The sequence below is a fragment of the Dipodomys merriami genome, unplaced genomic scaffold (assembly GCF_024711535.1).
Source record: "Dipodomys merriami isolate MVZ:Mamm:240054 unplaced genomic scaffold, mDipMer1.0.p SCAF_19, whole genome shotgun sequence".
In the NCBI taxonomy this organism is placed as follows: domain Eukaryota; kingdom Metazoa; phylum Chordata; class Mammalia; order Rodentia; family Heteromyidae; genus Dipodomys; species Dipodomys merriami.
Window position 1 is genome coordinate 18,988,830 of NW_027203270.1, and position 14,098 is coordinate 19,002,927.

The window sequence follows — 14,098 nt, forward strand, 5'->3', positions numbered from 1 at the left end:
AAAGCCAGCCAGGGCAGGAAAGACTCTGAGACTCCTATCTCTAATAAACCACCAGAAAACCGGAAGTGGCTCTGTAGCTCAAGTGGTAGAGCGCTCGCCTTGAGCTGAAGAGCTGAGGGTCTGCACCCAGGCCCAGAGTTCAAGCCCCACAACCGACAAAAAAAAAAAAGATTTGAGGATCATGGTTCAAAGCCAGCCCAGGCAGGAAAGTCTTTGAGACTCTTATCTCCAGTGAACCACCAGAAAACCAGAAGTGGCACTGTGGCTCAAGTGGTAGAGCACTAGCCTTGAGCTGAAGAGCTGAGGGACAATGCCCAAGTCCAGAGTTCAAGCCCCACAACCGACAGAAAAAAAAAACAAACCACAATCATGTTTATGATGATGATGGTGACTAATCTTTGTTAAATAATGCCACCATATATTTAGATAAAATTTGTGGGAAGCTATTGATCTGCTGAGATTAAGCTCTTACACTGAACCCAACTGATGAAATTAACATGAAGTTGAACCACTATTTGATTTCAAGCTCACTACAAGAGGCTCTGTAACCAATTAATCAATTAAGCTGTAACTAATTAAGTGGTCTGTGCACTACACTTTTGTTTCCCATCAAATCTATCAGATCATCTCATTGGTGGGAGCTCTCAGAATTTGCCCTGGCTCTGGGGACAGACCAGTTCACAAATCATTTTTTGTTTGGTTGGGGTTGCTTTGTTCTGTTTTGGTTATAATTACTCAAATAATCTCGGCTGACTTTAATTAGTCTAAGATTTTTTTTTTCTTTTGACAATAATTGTGGGTACTGTTCTTGGCCCTGCTATCTGTGATTTAATCCTTACCCCACCCTTGTACAGCAGACAAAGTGATTACTACACTCATTTCACAGAGCAAGAAATTGAGGCACCGAACTCATGGAAAGAAGAGGTAATTTGTCCCAAGGTCACCCAGTAAACAGGTGGCAGAATCTGGATTTGAATGCAGGCAGCCCCAAGGCAAGACATAACATGAACAGCTATCAGAGAAGCAAGTCTAGGAGGTGGAATGGGGTTTACCTGCTAACTCAGGAATGAAGAGTGGGGGCTTAAGGCAGTGCTGTGAATACTTTAGCTCATGCTCTGTCACTGACTACATTACATTTGCAGTTCACTCCAGGCAGATACTAGATCCCAGTAGCCAGCATAAGGTACTTGTTCTCGGTGAAGAGATGTATCAGGCTTCCTTGATGCCAGGCTGTAGGATTGGTGCTGAGTGAGAAGAAATGAAAAACATAGATACTGCCCAATGACATTCATGCCAAGAGACAAGCAGGGGGACATGACAGGGAACAGCACAGACAGTCATGGGGACCTGCTGGCCAGAAGTTTGGTGTGGTTGGACTGTAGAGAAGCAATACAGGGATAAGGTCCTGAAGCTGGGCAGAGCCAGACTTGAAATTCTTCTCAAGTCCATGGTGAAAGTTTTGGCCTGGAATGGGAAGCCATTGGAGGCTTAAGGAAGGGAGGACACATGGTCCGAGCCCACCGAGGACAGCTCTTCCAGTGCTTCCAGAGGATGGGAGGACAGAGGGAGAACACAGAACTCTGTGAAGGCAGATGCCAGTGGCACATGCCTATATCCTACCCCTCAAGAGGCTGAGAACTGAGGATTAAAGGTCAGAGCTAGCCCAGGCAGGTAAGTCCATGAGATGGATCTCCAATTAACCATCAAAAAGCCAGAAGTGGAGCTGTGGCTCAAGTGGTAGTGTGCTAGCCTTCAGTGAATAAACTAAGGAACAGTTTCCAGGTCCTGAGTTCAAGCCCCAGTACTGGCACAACAAAACAAAATTTAAAAACGCTCTGTGAAGACAATGGAGCAAGAAGAGAAGAGGGACAGCAAGGATGGTAGGAGGCAGACAAAAAGAGTGATGGGCTCAGGTTAGAGAAAAATCGAGAATTGGTTCAGAGAGCCCCAGAGAGAGCTTAAGGGGTTTGGAAGGAGGGAGAGGTGGGGCAGGAAGAAACAAAAGCAGCCCAGATGGGCCAGGGAACTGAGAGGGGAAAGGAAGGGGCCTGAAGTAGCCCCAGCAGAGGAGTGGGGGGGAGGGGGGAGAGAAGGGGACTGGAGAGGACCTGGCTTGAGTTGGGGCAGACAGAACAGTTGGCCGCCTGCAGCCTTGTGCTCATGGCTCAGAAATGTCCCAGGCCTGCCAGGAGACAGCCTGGCCCCTGCAGCCCCTGCCCACCAGCCCAGACTGCTCACATCAGGAGCTCCAGAGCTGCACCGCCCCCTACTCTTCTGCCTTTGGAATGGGGCTCCCTCCTCTAGACCCAGGAACACCCTCTAGGCTGATGAAACCCAGGCCAGGACAGGAGAGGGAGAGAAGAAACAGATATTTGCAAGCAGGGGGTATCAGGAAGCAGGAAGGGTGGGCTGGGGCCAGCTTGGGGGTGCCAGGGGCCTGTGGGAGTGGGATCCAGGGAGTAGTCACAGCCAGCAGGGAGTTAATGTCTGGTCTGCAGTACTTTGCAGACAGGCCTAATGAGACCCAGGTGGTCCCCTGGCCCCTGACAGTGTAAACCGATGCTGGCCGGATTGCTGGTAGTGTGTGGAGGGGGTTCTGCAGCTCTAGGGGCGGGGTTGGGCAGCGGGCCATGGGCCCAGCACATAACTCTGGGCGGCTGCTGTCTGAGGCCCGCAGACACCCAGCCGATCTGAACAAACTGCCATCATGAAGGTACTGGGCCCAGGGTGGGAAGCTCCTGGCCTTGGGGGTATGAAAACCACTCATGGAGAGAAGCCACTTACCAGAGAGGGGATTGTGCAAGCACGGGCAGGGGGGAGGAGGGGGAATCTCTTAAGATCAGAGGTGTTAGGTCTGTCCTAGAGTAGGGAAAGGGAAGATGGACCAAAGGGCAGGAAAGGGGTTTTTAGCAAGGGGCACTATGCTTGATGGCACAATTGCCATCAAGCTGCGGGTCTGGGGCCGAGGGCTGTGCTGACCCTGTTTCCTGTCACCAGGCTCTCCTGGCCATGCCGCTGCTGCTGCTGCTCTCAACACCTCCTTGTGCCCCCCAGGCTTCTGGGATCCGGGGAGATGGTAAGCCCCCCTCCCACAGCCCCCATTCTCAGACACAGCTTGAGGAAGGAGGCTGGGTAAGGAGAGGTCTATCTGAGAGCCAGGCCTTAGGGCTGACTCAGTTTCCTCCTCTAAAGTGGAGATGTAGGTGGATGCAGTCATCTTCAAGCACCATTTCAAAGAGATCTTGAGATGTCTCATGACAGAAACTCCTGGTTCCAGTGGGGGTACTGAGGTGACCCTTTTGTCTTTGTCCCCCTCTCATTGCTGTCCCCACCTCCAGCTCTGGAGAAGTCTTGCCTCCAGCAGCCTCTGGACTGTGATGACATCTATGCCCAGGGCTACCAGGCAGATGGGGTGTACCTCATCTACCCATCTGGCCCCAGCGTGCCAGTGCCTGTCTTCTGTGACATGACCACCGAGGGCGGAAAGTGGACGGTGAGTGAGAGGAAGGGATGGATGCCAGACCTGTTCTCGTCCAGGTTGGGTTTGGGTGACCCTGAGCTTCACCTCTGTGAACCTGTTTCTTCTTTAAAATGTGGTTATTCAGGTGATGGTGGCTCACACCTCTAATCCTAGCTATTCAGGAGACTGAACAATCTTGAGGATCAAGGTTTGGAAGCCAGCCTGGGCAAGAAAGTCTATGAGACTCTTATCTGCAATTAACCACCAAAAGGCCAGACGTGAAGCTGTGGTAGAATACCAGCCTTGAGTGAAAAAAGCTAAGAGACAGTACTCAGGCCCTAAGTTCAAGCCCTAGTATCTGCCTAAAAATTAACAAAATAGAAAAGTGTGGTTATGCCCAAGGCATTGTTTCGGAACTAATTTTAAGTGCTTCAGTAGGCTCATGTGTGTGATCCTCACAATAATCCTAGAGGTAGGCACTTCGTAAAATGAAAAACGGAAGCCCAGAGAGTTAAAGTCATTTGATTCAGGTCACACAGCCAGATCCCTAAGCTTTTTATTTCATTTCTGGGAATAAAACATAGGGCCTTGGCTGGGAATGTTGCTTAGTGGCAAACTGCTTGCCTAGCATGCATGAAGCCCTAGGTTCGATTCCTCAGTACCACATAAACAGAAAAAGCCAGATGTGGCGCTGTGGCTCAAGTGGTAGAGTATTAGCCTTGAGCAAAAGAAGCTCAGGGACAGTGCTCAGGCCCTGACTTCAAGCCCCAGGACTGGCAAAACAACAACAACAACAAACAAACAAACAACAACAACAACAAAAAACAGGGCCTTTGTAGTTCTGTGGAAGAGCACTGTCTGGCAAGTGCAAGGCACTGAGTTCAGTCCTTAACTCTGCAACAACACAAAAAACCTAGGGCCTCTTGCATGTTAGGCAATGTCCTACTGCTGAGCTCTGTCCCCCTCTTAACCTATCTACTCCTCAGCTGGACTGGTGAGGAGTCCAGGTAGATGCCAGAGTGAAGCAGCTACCTAGTGAGGGGCCAGTGTGCTCTTGTTTTGGCAACTTTCCCTCCCCTCCTCTCAGTCATTTAACAAATTGGCCTTGGCATCATAGTATCTAAGCTTGGGGGGCCAGGGTCAGGTGGGGCTCCTACCTGGATGGCCCTTGGTCATGTAGTTCCCTGTCCTCTTGTCTCCAGGTTTTCCAGAAGAGATTCAATGGCTCAGTGAGTTTCTTCCGGGGCTGGAACGACTACAAGCTGGGCTTTGGCCGAGCGGATGGGGAGTACTGGCTGGGTAAGGCAGGGGCCCAAGGTGGGCAGGGAACTGCCCCAGAGCCAGGTCTTGGCTAACCAGCTGTTACCTGTCCCTAGGGCTGCAGAACATCCACCTCCTGACACTGAAGCAGAAGTATGAGCTGCGAGTGGACTTGGAGGACTTCGAGAATAGCACGGCCTACGCCAAGTATGTGGACTTCTCCATCTCCCCCAACGCCATCAGCGCTGAGGAGGACGGCTACACCCTCTACGTGGCAGGCTTCGAGGACGGCGGGGCAGGTACCCCTCCTGTCAGTTTCTGCCGGGGCTGAGGTGGGGGGGGATTGGGGAGAAGACTCGGCTGTCCCTGCCCAGTTGGTCCCAAACCCCTTCAGAACCCTCCTGGGCTTGGAAGAGCCACAGCTGGCTCGAAATTAGCTCCAGCCAGTTTTTGCCTCTGTCCTTGGGAGCAGCCACCCTGGCCCTGCTCCAGGCAGTCCTGCAAAAGAGCAGCTGCTTCTCTTCATGGCGGAGGCCCAACTACTCAACATCTGGCTCAGGGACAGTGCCCTATCCTGCCAGGATGCCATGTGATGTCGCTCAGTGTCACTCATTACTGCTGTCACCCTGTCCCTGCCTCAGCCGTCCCGTCCTTCCTCCCCCTCTGCTAGGAGACTCCCTGTCCTACCACAGCGGCCAGAAGTTCTCCACCTTCGACCGGGACCAGGACCTCTTTGTGCAGAACTGCGCAGCCCTCTCCTCAGGGGCCTTCTGGTTCCGTAGCTGCCACTTTGCCAACCTCAACGGTTTTTACCTGGGTGGCTCCCACCTCTCCTATGCCAATGGCATAAACTGGGCCCAGTGGAAGGGCTTCTACTATTCCCTCAAGCGCACCGAGATGAAAATCCGCAGGGCCTGAGGACCAGGGTCTCAGCCCTCTCCGGGCTGCCCTGTGTTTCCATAATTGCCCCTCCCACCCCGACCCCACCAGCCCCCTGCTTCTGCTGCTTCCTGAGCACCAGCTTCTCAAAGGCCTTGCAACTCCAAGCCCAGGCTGATCCCCAGGCTGATCTAACATAGGCTCTGTTCCTTACTGCCTGAGGCTAGCTAGCCAGCAGCCCCCTAGGCTTCTTCTGAGGCACAGGTGTGCCAGCCTGGATATAGCTGGGCTCCATAAAACTGAGTTACCTGGACTCTTTTCCAACAGCTGAAGGCAGGAGCCACCCTCCCAGGGCTGGTTGTTATTCTCCATCTTAGCCAGCTTCCTTTTTGTGAAATATTGATCAGGGGCTACCTAGGGTATGCCAGGCAGCATGTGGATGGCCGCTGCCACCCCCCTAACACTCCCTCTGGCTATTCTCAGACTCCCTCCCATAGTTAGCCTCTTCCTCACCCACTAATCCCCCTATGGTGTAGCCCCACCTTATTCCCCAGATCCCTGCACAGCATGTCCCAGCCCCCTAAAGCTCAATGCTGAAAACAGTATTCATCACAGCTATTATATATACCCCTGATATCAGTCGAGAGCAATGTAAGCATGCAAATGAGTTTCCCCACCTTTCCCCAAGGACTGGAGTTGGGCTATGTAAGGTGGGGAAGGGGGGCAAAGAACAATCTGCGGGGCTGGGTGTGGGTGTGGAGCAGAGATCACAATAAACCTTCAGGACCTGATGACTTGGCTCTGTGTAAACAAACATTTATCTGCCCACCCCCCCAAGTGTGGGCACCTGGCTAATGGTGTTCTATTCCCAACTCCAAACATGACACCTGCAGACAGATGTTGAAGAGAACCTTATATTTCACAGGTCTCATCTTGATGGCAAAAAGATCATGTCATAATAACATTACAATAATAATAAAAATTCAACACTGAAAAGGATTACTCGGGGAACGTCCGGGCCTCCCAGTCCTGTTCGGTGGTGGCTCAGGTGGCTGCTTAAGGCTTAAAGGGTGGGTCTGAGATGAACCCGCAGGATAATCCAAGCTGAAGCCTCACCTGTCAGGCCCAGGGCTGCAGCTGTCTGTGACACTCCCATAGGCCCCGCAGCTAAGCCTGCCTTGGTAACAAGTCATACACTGTGGGCCTCAGGGCTCCTGGAGGTCAGGCAGGTCAGCCAGCAACATTGGGGAGTCCATCTGGATCTCACGCTGCAGAGACTCGATGTCGGCAGGGTTCATGCCATGGCCCTCAAGCCAGTCAGCAAGGAGAGAGGCGGAGAGTGAGGCTGAGTCTGCCTGGCTGCAGGGAGAGGAAATCAGGAGTGAGAGAGGGAGGGGAGGAGGGAGAGGCACAGCTACCCTGGGCTGACTTGGCAGTATCCCACAGACAACCCCTCCCACAGCCCCATTCCAGGGGCTCAGTCCAGCCATCTTACCCATCTGGTGGCCCATCAGCCACGCCCATGTCAAAAGATTGGTTTAAGAATTCCTCCAGGTCAAAGCCAACACCATAGCCAGCCCCACTGCCCTTTGGTGTGCCTGAGAACACGGGAGGCAAGGGGTCCTCCACCTGCAGGGGATGATAGCATGTTATAACACAGGTGCCATTGAGGAGAGCATCCTGACCTGATGTTGCTGACCACTCTGCCCCTGATATCCCTGAGCACCAATGCTAGCCAGTCTTTCTCCAGGACAGGCACTTTCCTGGCAGTATCTCATCTGCCTCCCAATCACTCCTTGACATAATGCCATGGAAGGGGACCCATTCAGACATAAAGCCCCACCTGCCACTCAGTTTTCATGGAACAAGGATAACTTTCTGAGCATACATCCAGGTGTCTCCCCAGCCCGCACCTCTCTTCTCACCTGAGACTTGGAGAGTTGCTGGGTTACCAGGTTGACATCAGGTGACTCTGACGTGGAAGGCTGAGGGGCCCCACCAGGATCTGGAGGTGGTGGGCCAGGTGGGAAGTAAGGCAGAACTCCTGGGGCATTGGGGCCAGGTAGCCCAGGGGGTGGCACAAGCGACTGGGGGGCCAGGAGGCTTGTGGAGGTAGCAGTCTGGAGTGGGGCAGGAACTGGGATAGGTCCAGGAGGGCCAGGGGGTGGACAGGCCGGCTGGGGTACAGGACCAGGGGTAGAGCCTGAAGGCTGTGGTAGGGGACCAGTGGGTTGAGCTACAGGGCCAGAGGGTGGACTAGTGGGCTGGGTTGGGGCTGGTGTAGGGGTTGGGACTGGAGCTGGGGCTAAGACTGGAGCTGGGGCAGGGGCTGGGGCAGGGGCAGGAGCAGGGGGCCGAGCCATGCGAGTCCACCGCTCCAACAGACTTCTGTCATTGTCACTAAGCACCAGTCCAGCCAGGGGGTCGGTAGAGGGGCCTCCCAAAGTCCCAGTGCCCCTCTCCTTGCGCTCCCGCTCTTGCCGACGTTTCTCCCGCTCTTTGGCTCGCTCTTGCCGCCTCCGACGCTTCTCTTCCCGCTCTCGCTGGCGCTCCTGGGCTGTCACAGGTTTCCGAGGCTCAGGAGCCTCCAAGGTTGCGCTTGGACCATCTATAGAGAAGTTGGGCAGGGGAAAGATGAGAGCCTGAAGCCCTGTCTAAGCCAGGGTCCCCCATCTACCACCCTATTCCCCAGCCAGCCAGCTATTGTACCCAGAAAGCACCTCTGAGCCGGCTCCGCAAGGACTTCAGCAGGGCAGCTTTGAGAGCTGCCTTGGTATTGTCTGAGATGGCACCTTCTCTCTTTGGTGGGGCAGGCTCACTGGCTGGTGGGGGGGGCTGCAGAGTCAGATCAATGGTATCAGGTGCAGGGCCAGGGCACAGCGGTGGAGCTGGTGGGGGTGACTCCATGGCACAATCACCACTGGGAGCCCAGGGACTGGGCATCTCAACATCTGGACAGCCAGGCTCACTGGCTACAGGCTGCAAGGAAGGCTGGAAGCGGATCTGTTGGCGAATGCCCTCTCGGCGTGCATGAAAGTCTTCAATCTCAGCCACAATGGCCTCCTTAATACGCTCCCGGGTGAGGGCTTCACGATCAAAGGCAAAGTCAAAGGGTGGGGCACAATCAGGTTCATCATCAGGGTCGTGGTACTTGGCCAGGAAAGGGTGACGAAGGGCAGCAGCTGCTGAGATGCGGGCACTGGGTTCAAAGCGTAACATTCGGCCCAATAATGAGAGGGCTTGGCGGTCGGCACCTGGATACACTGTCTCCCAGGGCACAGGCTGGCGTGGCGGCAGGCTCTGGATATAGGCCCGAACTCTTTCAGCCCCCACAGACTGAATCACAGCTGGCGATGGAGTACCTAGCACCATCATGATCAGCTGTAGCTGGTGTACATAGTTTTTGCCTGGGAAGAGCTGGCGCCGGGCCAGCATCTCACCAAAGATGCAGCCCACAGACCAGAGGTCGATAGCCTGTGTGTACTCATGGAGGGAAAGCATGAGCTCAGGGGCACGGTACCAGCGAGTGGCCACATACTCAGTCATGAAGTACTGGTGCTCAGCTGGGGAGGTGCACAGGCCACGGGCCATACCAAAGTCACCGATCTTGAGCTCACAGTTCTCATTCACCAGCAGATTGGAGGGCTTAAGATCACGGTGGATGACCTGAGCTGAGTGCATGTACTTAAGGCCCCGAAGCAGCTGGTATAGGAAGTAGCGCACATGCTCCAGTGTGAGTGGCTGTGAGGAGTGGATGATCTGGTGCAGATCACTCTCCATCAGGTCCAGTACCACATAGCTGGAAGAGAAATGAGGAAAGAGGTATGGGCTGACTTGTCCAGGCTATAGGGCCTTACTCTAGGACTCCAATGGGCCAATGACATGATACAGAAGACAACTAGGTTCTATAATCTCTACAACTTTCCCACAAACTTAGTTAAATCACCATTCTCCCCTAAGCAAGTTTCCCTGCCAGATAAAAAGATGGAGCTCGGCTATAACAACGCTAGACAAGTTTACCTCTGGAATTAGCTTATTGTTTGATAGTGGCTGCCCAAGCAAAACTATGGTGAAAATTGGAAGGCCCATCCATTTTCTGTAAGAAAGTATTCTGTGATCAATTAGTGATGTCAGCTATGAGAAAAGAATGCAATATCGGTATGAACATCCTATATCTGCCATTCTATATTTTGAGATTCTGTAACATTTGAGATTCTCTAACATCTGTATTCTCCTAGAATAATAATGGCTGTTCCTCACAATGTCCTAAATAAAGGAACAATGGTACTGGAATCAGGAATTTTTCCAGCCTGTCACATATCAGGTTCAGCGGCCCTTTTAGAACTTCAGCAAAATGGTCCTGGCCTTCAGAAATGGTTCCAACTATGCCTTTCTCTCCCTTCCTGCTTCTTACACAGATTTGAACTCTCCATAGGGCACAGTGGGCCTCAAGATGTCCTTAATGGCGATGATATTGTCATGTTTGAAGTGTTTGAGGATCTTCAGTTCCCTGAGGGTCCTTTTGGCATTGGTCACCACATCAAATGCATTGGGGATCTTCTTGATGGCCACCTGCTGGCCTGGAGAGCAAGGAAAATGCAGATAAGAGAGAAGTAGCTGCAAGCCCCTTTCAGTGCTACTCTTCTAAGAAACAAATGCAATGGACACTGTACTCAACATGTGGCAAGCCCTGTGCTGTGCACTTCATATAACATCATCAAATCTTACCTTCACAACTACCTTATGAGGCAAGTATCAATAAGCTCAAAGCTTATGGCTTGGAGATGTTGGAATGTGCACAGCTAGTTAGTGGTAGTCTTGATTCAAATACCTGAATTCAAACTCTCTGCCTACACTCTCCACCTCCAATCTCATCTATCCTACCACCAAGCCCTTGTGCCAGTCTCCAGTTCTACAACACAGTTCTCTTTTGGACACCAAGGAACAGCTGGGCTACTGGGATTGTCATTTTTCTAAAGGGGAAGTAGGTTGATTGGCAAAACAGAGGTCCTGAGAACGGTGACTAACTGTAAGCTGGCACTTAGTAGGGGTTGAGCTGAACCAGAATCCACACAGCAGCTTCCCTTCCTGGCTGGCACCTCTACAAGTAGCTCAGGAAGCTCACCAGTGAGGCGGCGGCGAGCAGAGGACACCACCCCGTAGGCTCCGTTGCCTATGGTCTCGATGATCTCGTACTCGTCCCCCACGTCAAAGGTCACATCAAAGGAGCGGGCTTTGAGCAGGGCCAGGTTCTTGGCCGCGACAGAGGCAGCGGTGTGAGCGGGCTCTGCTTTCACCGGCCCGGGGGGTTCCCCAGAGCCGTCCTCGCCGTCTTCTTCCTTTAGGGGCTCGGCCATGGTGTCTGTGTGGAGATGCTGGTGAGGGGCCCGCCCCCTGTGTGCCTCGGCTTCCCCCTCCACCCCCGACTGAGGAGCAGGACTAGAAAATCTCCAAGTTCTCTAAACCGATCGAGGCCGCGTAAGGGGAATAAAAAGAGAACAGCAGACACTTGAAGTTTCACTGGGAATCAGAGCCCAGAGCTCAGGTCCCGTTCGAGGTGGGGAAGGGCGCGGTGCTGTCCAGGAAGAAAGGGAGGGGCGGGGCACTTGGCGGGGCCACACTCACCGAATGGCGCCTCGCCCCCACTCCTCCTCAAGGATTTGGGGAGTTCTGGAGCTCACAGTCCCCCGCGGAGAGGATCTCCAAGAGTCGCTTACTTATTCAAGAGACGCCGCCACAATCTCAGTCTTGCGCGCTGCCCAGCCTATCTCCCCCACCCACGTCCCGCCCCCCAGGACCACACACTCCCTTCAGTCTCTGGCCAATTGCTGAGCGGACTCCACGAAGGTTCCCACCCTTTAATTTGTGGTGTCCAATCCGAGCCCGCCGGGCAAGAAAACCACGCCCTTCATCTGCGCCCGCGCGCGCCCGCGCGCGCCCGCTACTGTCCAGCTCGCCGGTGGGAGCCGCCCAAGTGCTGCTCCTCCCTTTGTGTGTGGGGCGGGAGGGGCGGAGGTGCGGAGGTGCTATCAGCCCGGCGCTGTGCTTTAACGCATGCGCACTGGCAGCCCTGGGGACGGAGTGAATTGGAGCGCCCCTGCACGTTTGCGCGTGCGCCCCCGTCAATAGTCTCCACTTCCTCCGGACAATCACTGCTTGTCCCTCGAGGTCTGGTAATAGCCAGGCCTGAAGCGGATGAGTCCCTTGGCCATGTTACCTTGGCAACCAGATCCTGAAATCCCTCTCTTTTAGCCTTTCTTCCTTCATCAACCCTCGTCGTCTAGAGGATTGTGCTCCCAACTTTCTCGGTCCCCAGAATTCTGGGAATACCATCTTCCCCTGTAGAGAGGGACCTATCATGTCCAACCACAGAGATCCCAGTCCTCCCGGGTTCTAGAGCGTCGAGTCTGAAGCAGCCACTGACTTCCGGTAGCTGGGCCCACTCCCCTGCACGCACACTCGCTTCCTGCGAGTCTGGCCCTCCTCTCAGTTTCCTGTCCGTTGCGTTTGGGTTCCGTGCAGAGGTTTCGGTAGCGGCGGAACCAGAACCCTGTGCTTTATTCATTCATGTCACACCCGTTGTTGACCGAGCACCAACCCTCCGCGGCTCTGGGCCGTGAGACCTACTTTTACCGAGAAGGTAAGGAAATACTGGTTTTGGAGTTGGAACTCTGAAGATAGCTGGGTTTCTGCCAAGTGAAATAACAAAGAAGGGCTCTTGAAACAGCAAAAGTATGGAGGCCGAGGGACATTGTCCCTGCCGACTGAGGGCCAGGTGGACCATTATTCCCCCAAGCTCCAAAGGGTGGATCCAGACTAGAACGAATTTTGGTAAGCTTGCATTTTTGTTTATATTCTCTTATTTTTGTTTTTCTTACTTCTTACTCAAACATATTCAGAAAGTTCCACATAGCCTAAGTGTACAGTTTGCGGTCATATTAAAAACAACAATACACACAAACACAAAAACGAGCGTGCCGGGCGCTGGTGGCTCGTTTTTTTAATCCTAGCTACTCATGTGGCTGGGATCCGGGGATTGTGGTTTAAGATCAGAATTTTCCATTTTAATTGGAAAATCTTGAACCCATCTCCACGTGGCTGATGAAAAAAAGTCATACAAATAAAATACAAATAATACAAGTTTTACCTATTTCATCTTTTGTATACGAAAGTAGTAGATTATATTATGCATAGTTTCCTGGATAATATCTCATTCAGTAACTGAGTTGTTTTGTTTTGGTGCTGGTCCTGGGACTTAAACCCAGAACCTAGATACTGTCCCTGAGTTTCTTTGCTCAAGGCTAGCGCGCTATCACTTGAGCCACAGCTCCACTTCCAGTTTTCTGGTGATTAATTGGGGATCAGAATCTCACAGATCTTTCTGCCCAGGCTGGCTTCAAACCAGGATCCTCAGATGTCAGCCTCAGAATAGCTAGGATTTGAGATGTAAGCCACCTGTGCCTAGCTTATAACTGAGTTTTGGGGTTTTTTTTGAGATGCAGTTCAGTAGCTTAAAACTTATTTTATAATGTACAGTTCAGTGTGTTTTACTATGCTTACAGAATAGGTCAACCATTGCTACTGTCTTATTTTAGAATATTTTCATCATCCCTCAAACACATTAGAAATTATACTTCCTTCCCCACTCCAACTCAGGGTAACTACTAAACTACTTTGTGTGCAGGGATTTGCCTGTTGGACATGCTATATAAAAGGAATCATAAAATAGGCCTTTTTAATCTGACTTCTTCACTTAGCATCTTCTTTTTTTTTTTTTTTTTTTTTGCCAGTCCTGGGCTTAAACTCTGGGGGCCTGGGTGCTGTCCCTCAGCTCTTCAGCTCAAGGCTAGCACTCTACCACTTGAGCCACAGTGCTACTTCAGGCTTTTTCTGCTTATGTGGTGCTGAGGAATCGAACCCAGGGCCTCATGCATGCAAGGGAAGCACTCTACCACTGAGCCACCTTCCCAGCCCATTCACTTAGCATCTTGTCATAGATGTTCTGCTTTATTACGTGTCAATACTCTGTTCCATATTTTTTGGCTGAATAATTTTGTTTACACATTTGGTAGCATTTAGACACAAATGATGGAGTTTTCAAAGAGAACCTAAAATGGAGAATCGTTGGTCCAGGAGGTCATACTGAGAGTCTGTTCCCTGTCTCAAGGTCTGTTTGCCCACATGCTGCATGCTAAACATTTGCCTATAGGAAGGAGGCCAGTTCATATTGGAGGAGCCAGCTGGGGTCCTCATCAAGATAAACCTTGCTCTGGAATGTTGTGCATCACTTGGAAAGTGAGCTAAACTACTTTGGCCAAGAGTTGCCTTTTGTCCATTACCATATCATTATATTCTCAGTGTTCTTTAAAATTCTCCCTCATGAATAATTGCATGCTTAGTGATTCTTTAACAATTTTCATGTCAATCACTCCCTGTAGGCTGGTACTGGAGAAGGACTTGATGCTCCAAGCTCCCTAAGCTTCAATAAAAGCCTGTACT

At 52.1% G+C, this 14,098-nt stretch overlaps 2 protein-coding genes across 2 annotated transcripts; one reads left to right on the forward strand and one right to left on the reverse strand.

Moving 5' to 3' along the window:
- The first annotated feature begins 2,644 nt into the window (after window positions 1-2,644).
- On the forward strand, window positions 2,645-6,390 carry Mfap4 (microfibril associated protein 4). Its single transcript, XM_070027593.1, has 6 exons — window positions 2,645-2,713; window positions 2,998-3,076; window positions 3,339-3,493; window positions 4,663-4,759; window positions 4,837-5,019; window positions 5,391-6,390. The coding sequence occupies exons 1-6, from the start codon at window positions 2,708-2,710 to the stop codon at window positions 5,636-5,638; spliced, it is 768 nt and encodes a 255-aa protein (XP_069883694.1). The 5' UTR covers window positions 2,645-2,707; the 3' UTR covers window positions 5,639-6,390.
- A 109-nt stretch (window positions 6,391-6,499) lies between these two features.
- On the reverse strand, window positions 6,500-11,366 carry Mapk7 (mitogen-activated protein kinase 7). The gene is made up of 7 exons (XM_070027591.1): window positions 11,225-11,366; window positions 10,725-10,961; window positions 10,014-10,179; window positions 8,320-9,398; window positions 7,525-8,207; window positions 7,095-7,228; window positions 6,500-6,958 (listed from the first exon to the last, which is right to left on the reverse strand). The coding sequence occupies exons 2-7, from the start codon at window positions 10,954-10,956 to the stop codon at window positions 6,805-6,807; spliced, it is 2,448 nt and encodes an 815-aa protein (XP_069883692.1). The 5' UTR covers window positions 10,957-10,961; window positions 11,225-11,366; the 3' UTR covers window positions 6,500-6,804.
- Window positions 11,367-14,098: the final 2,732 nt, after the last annotated feature.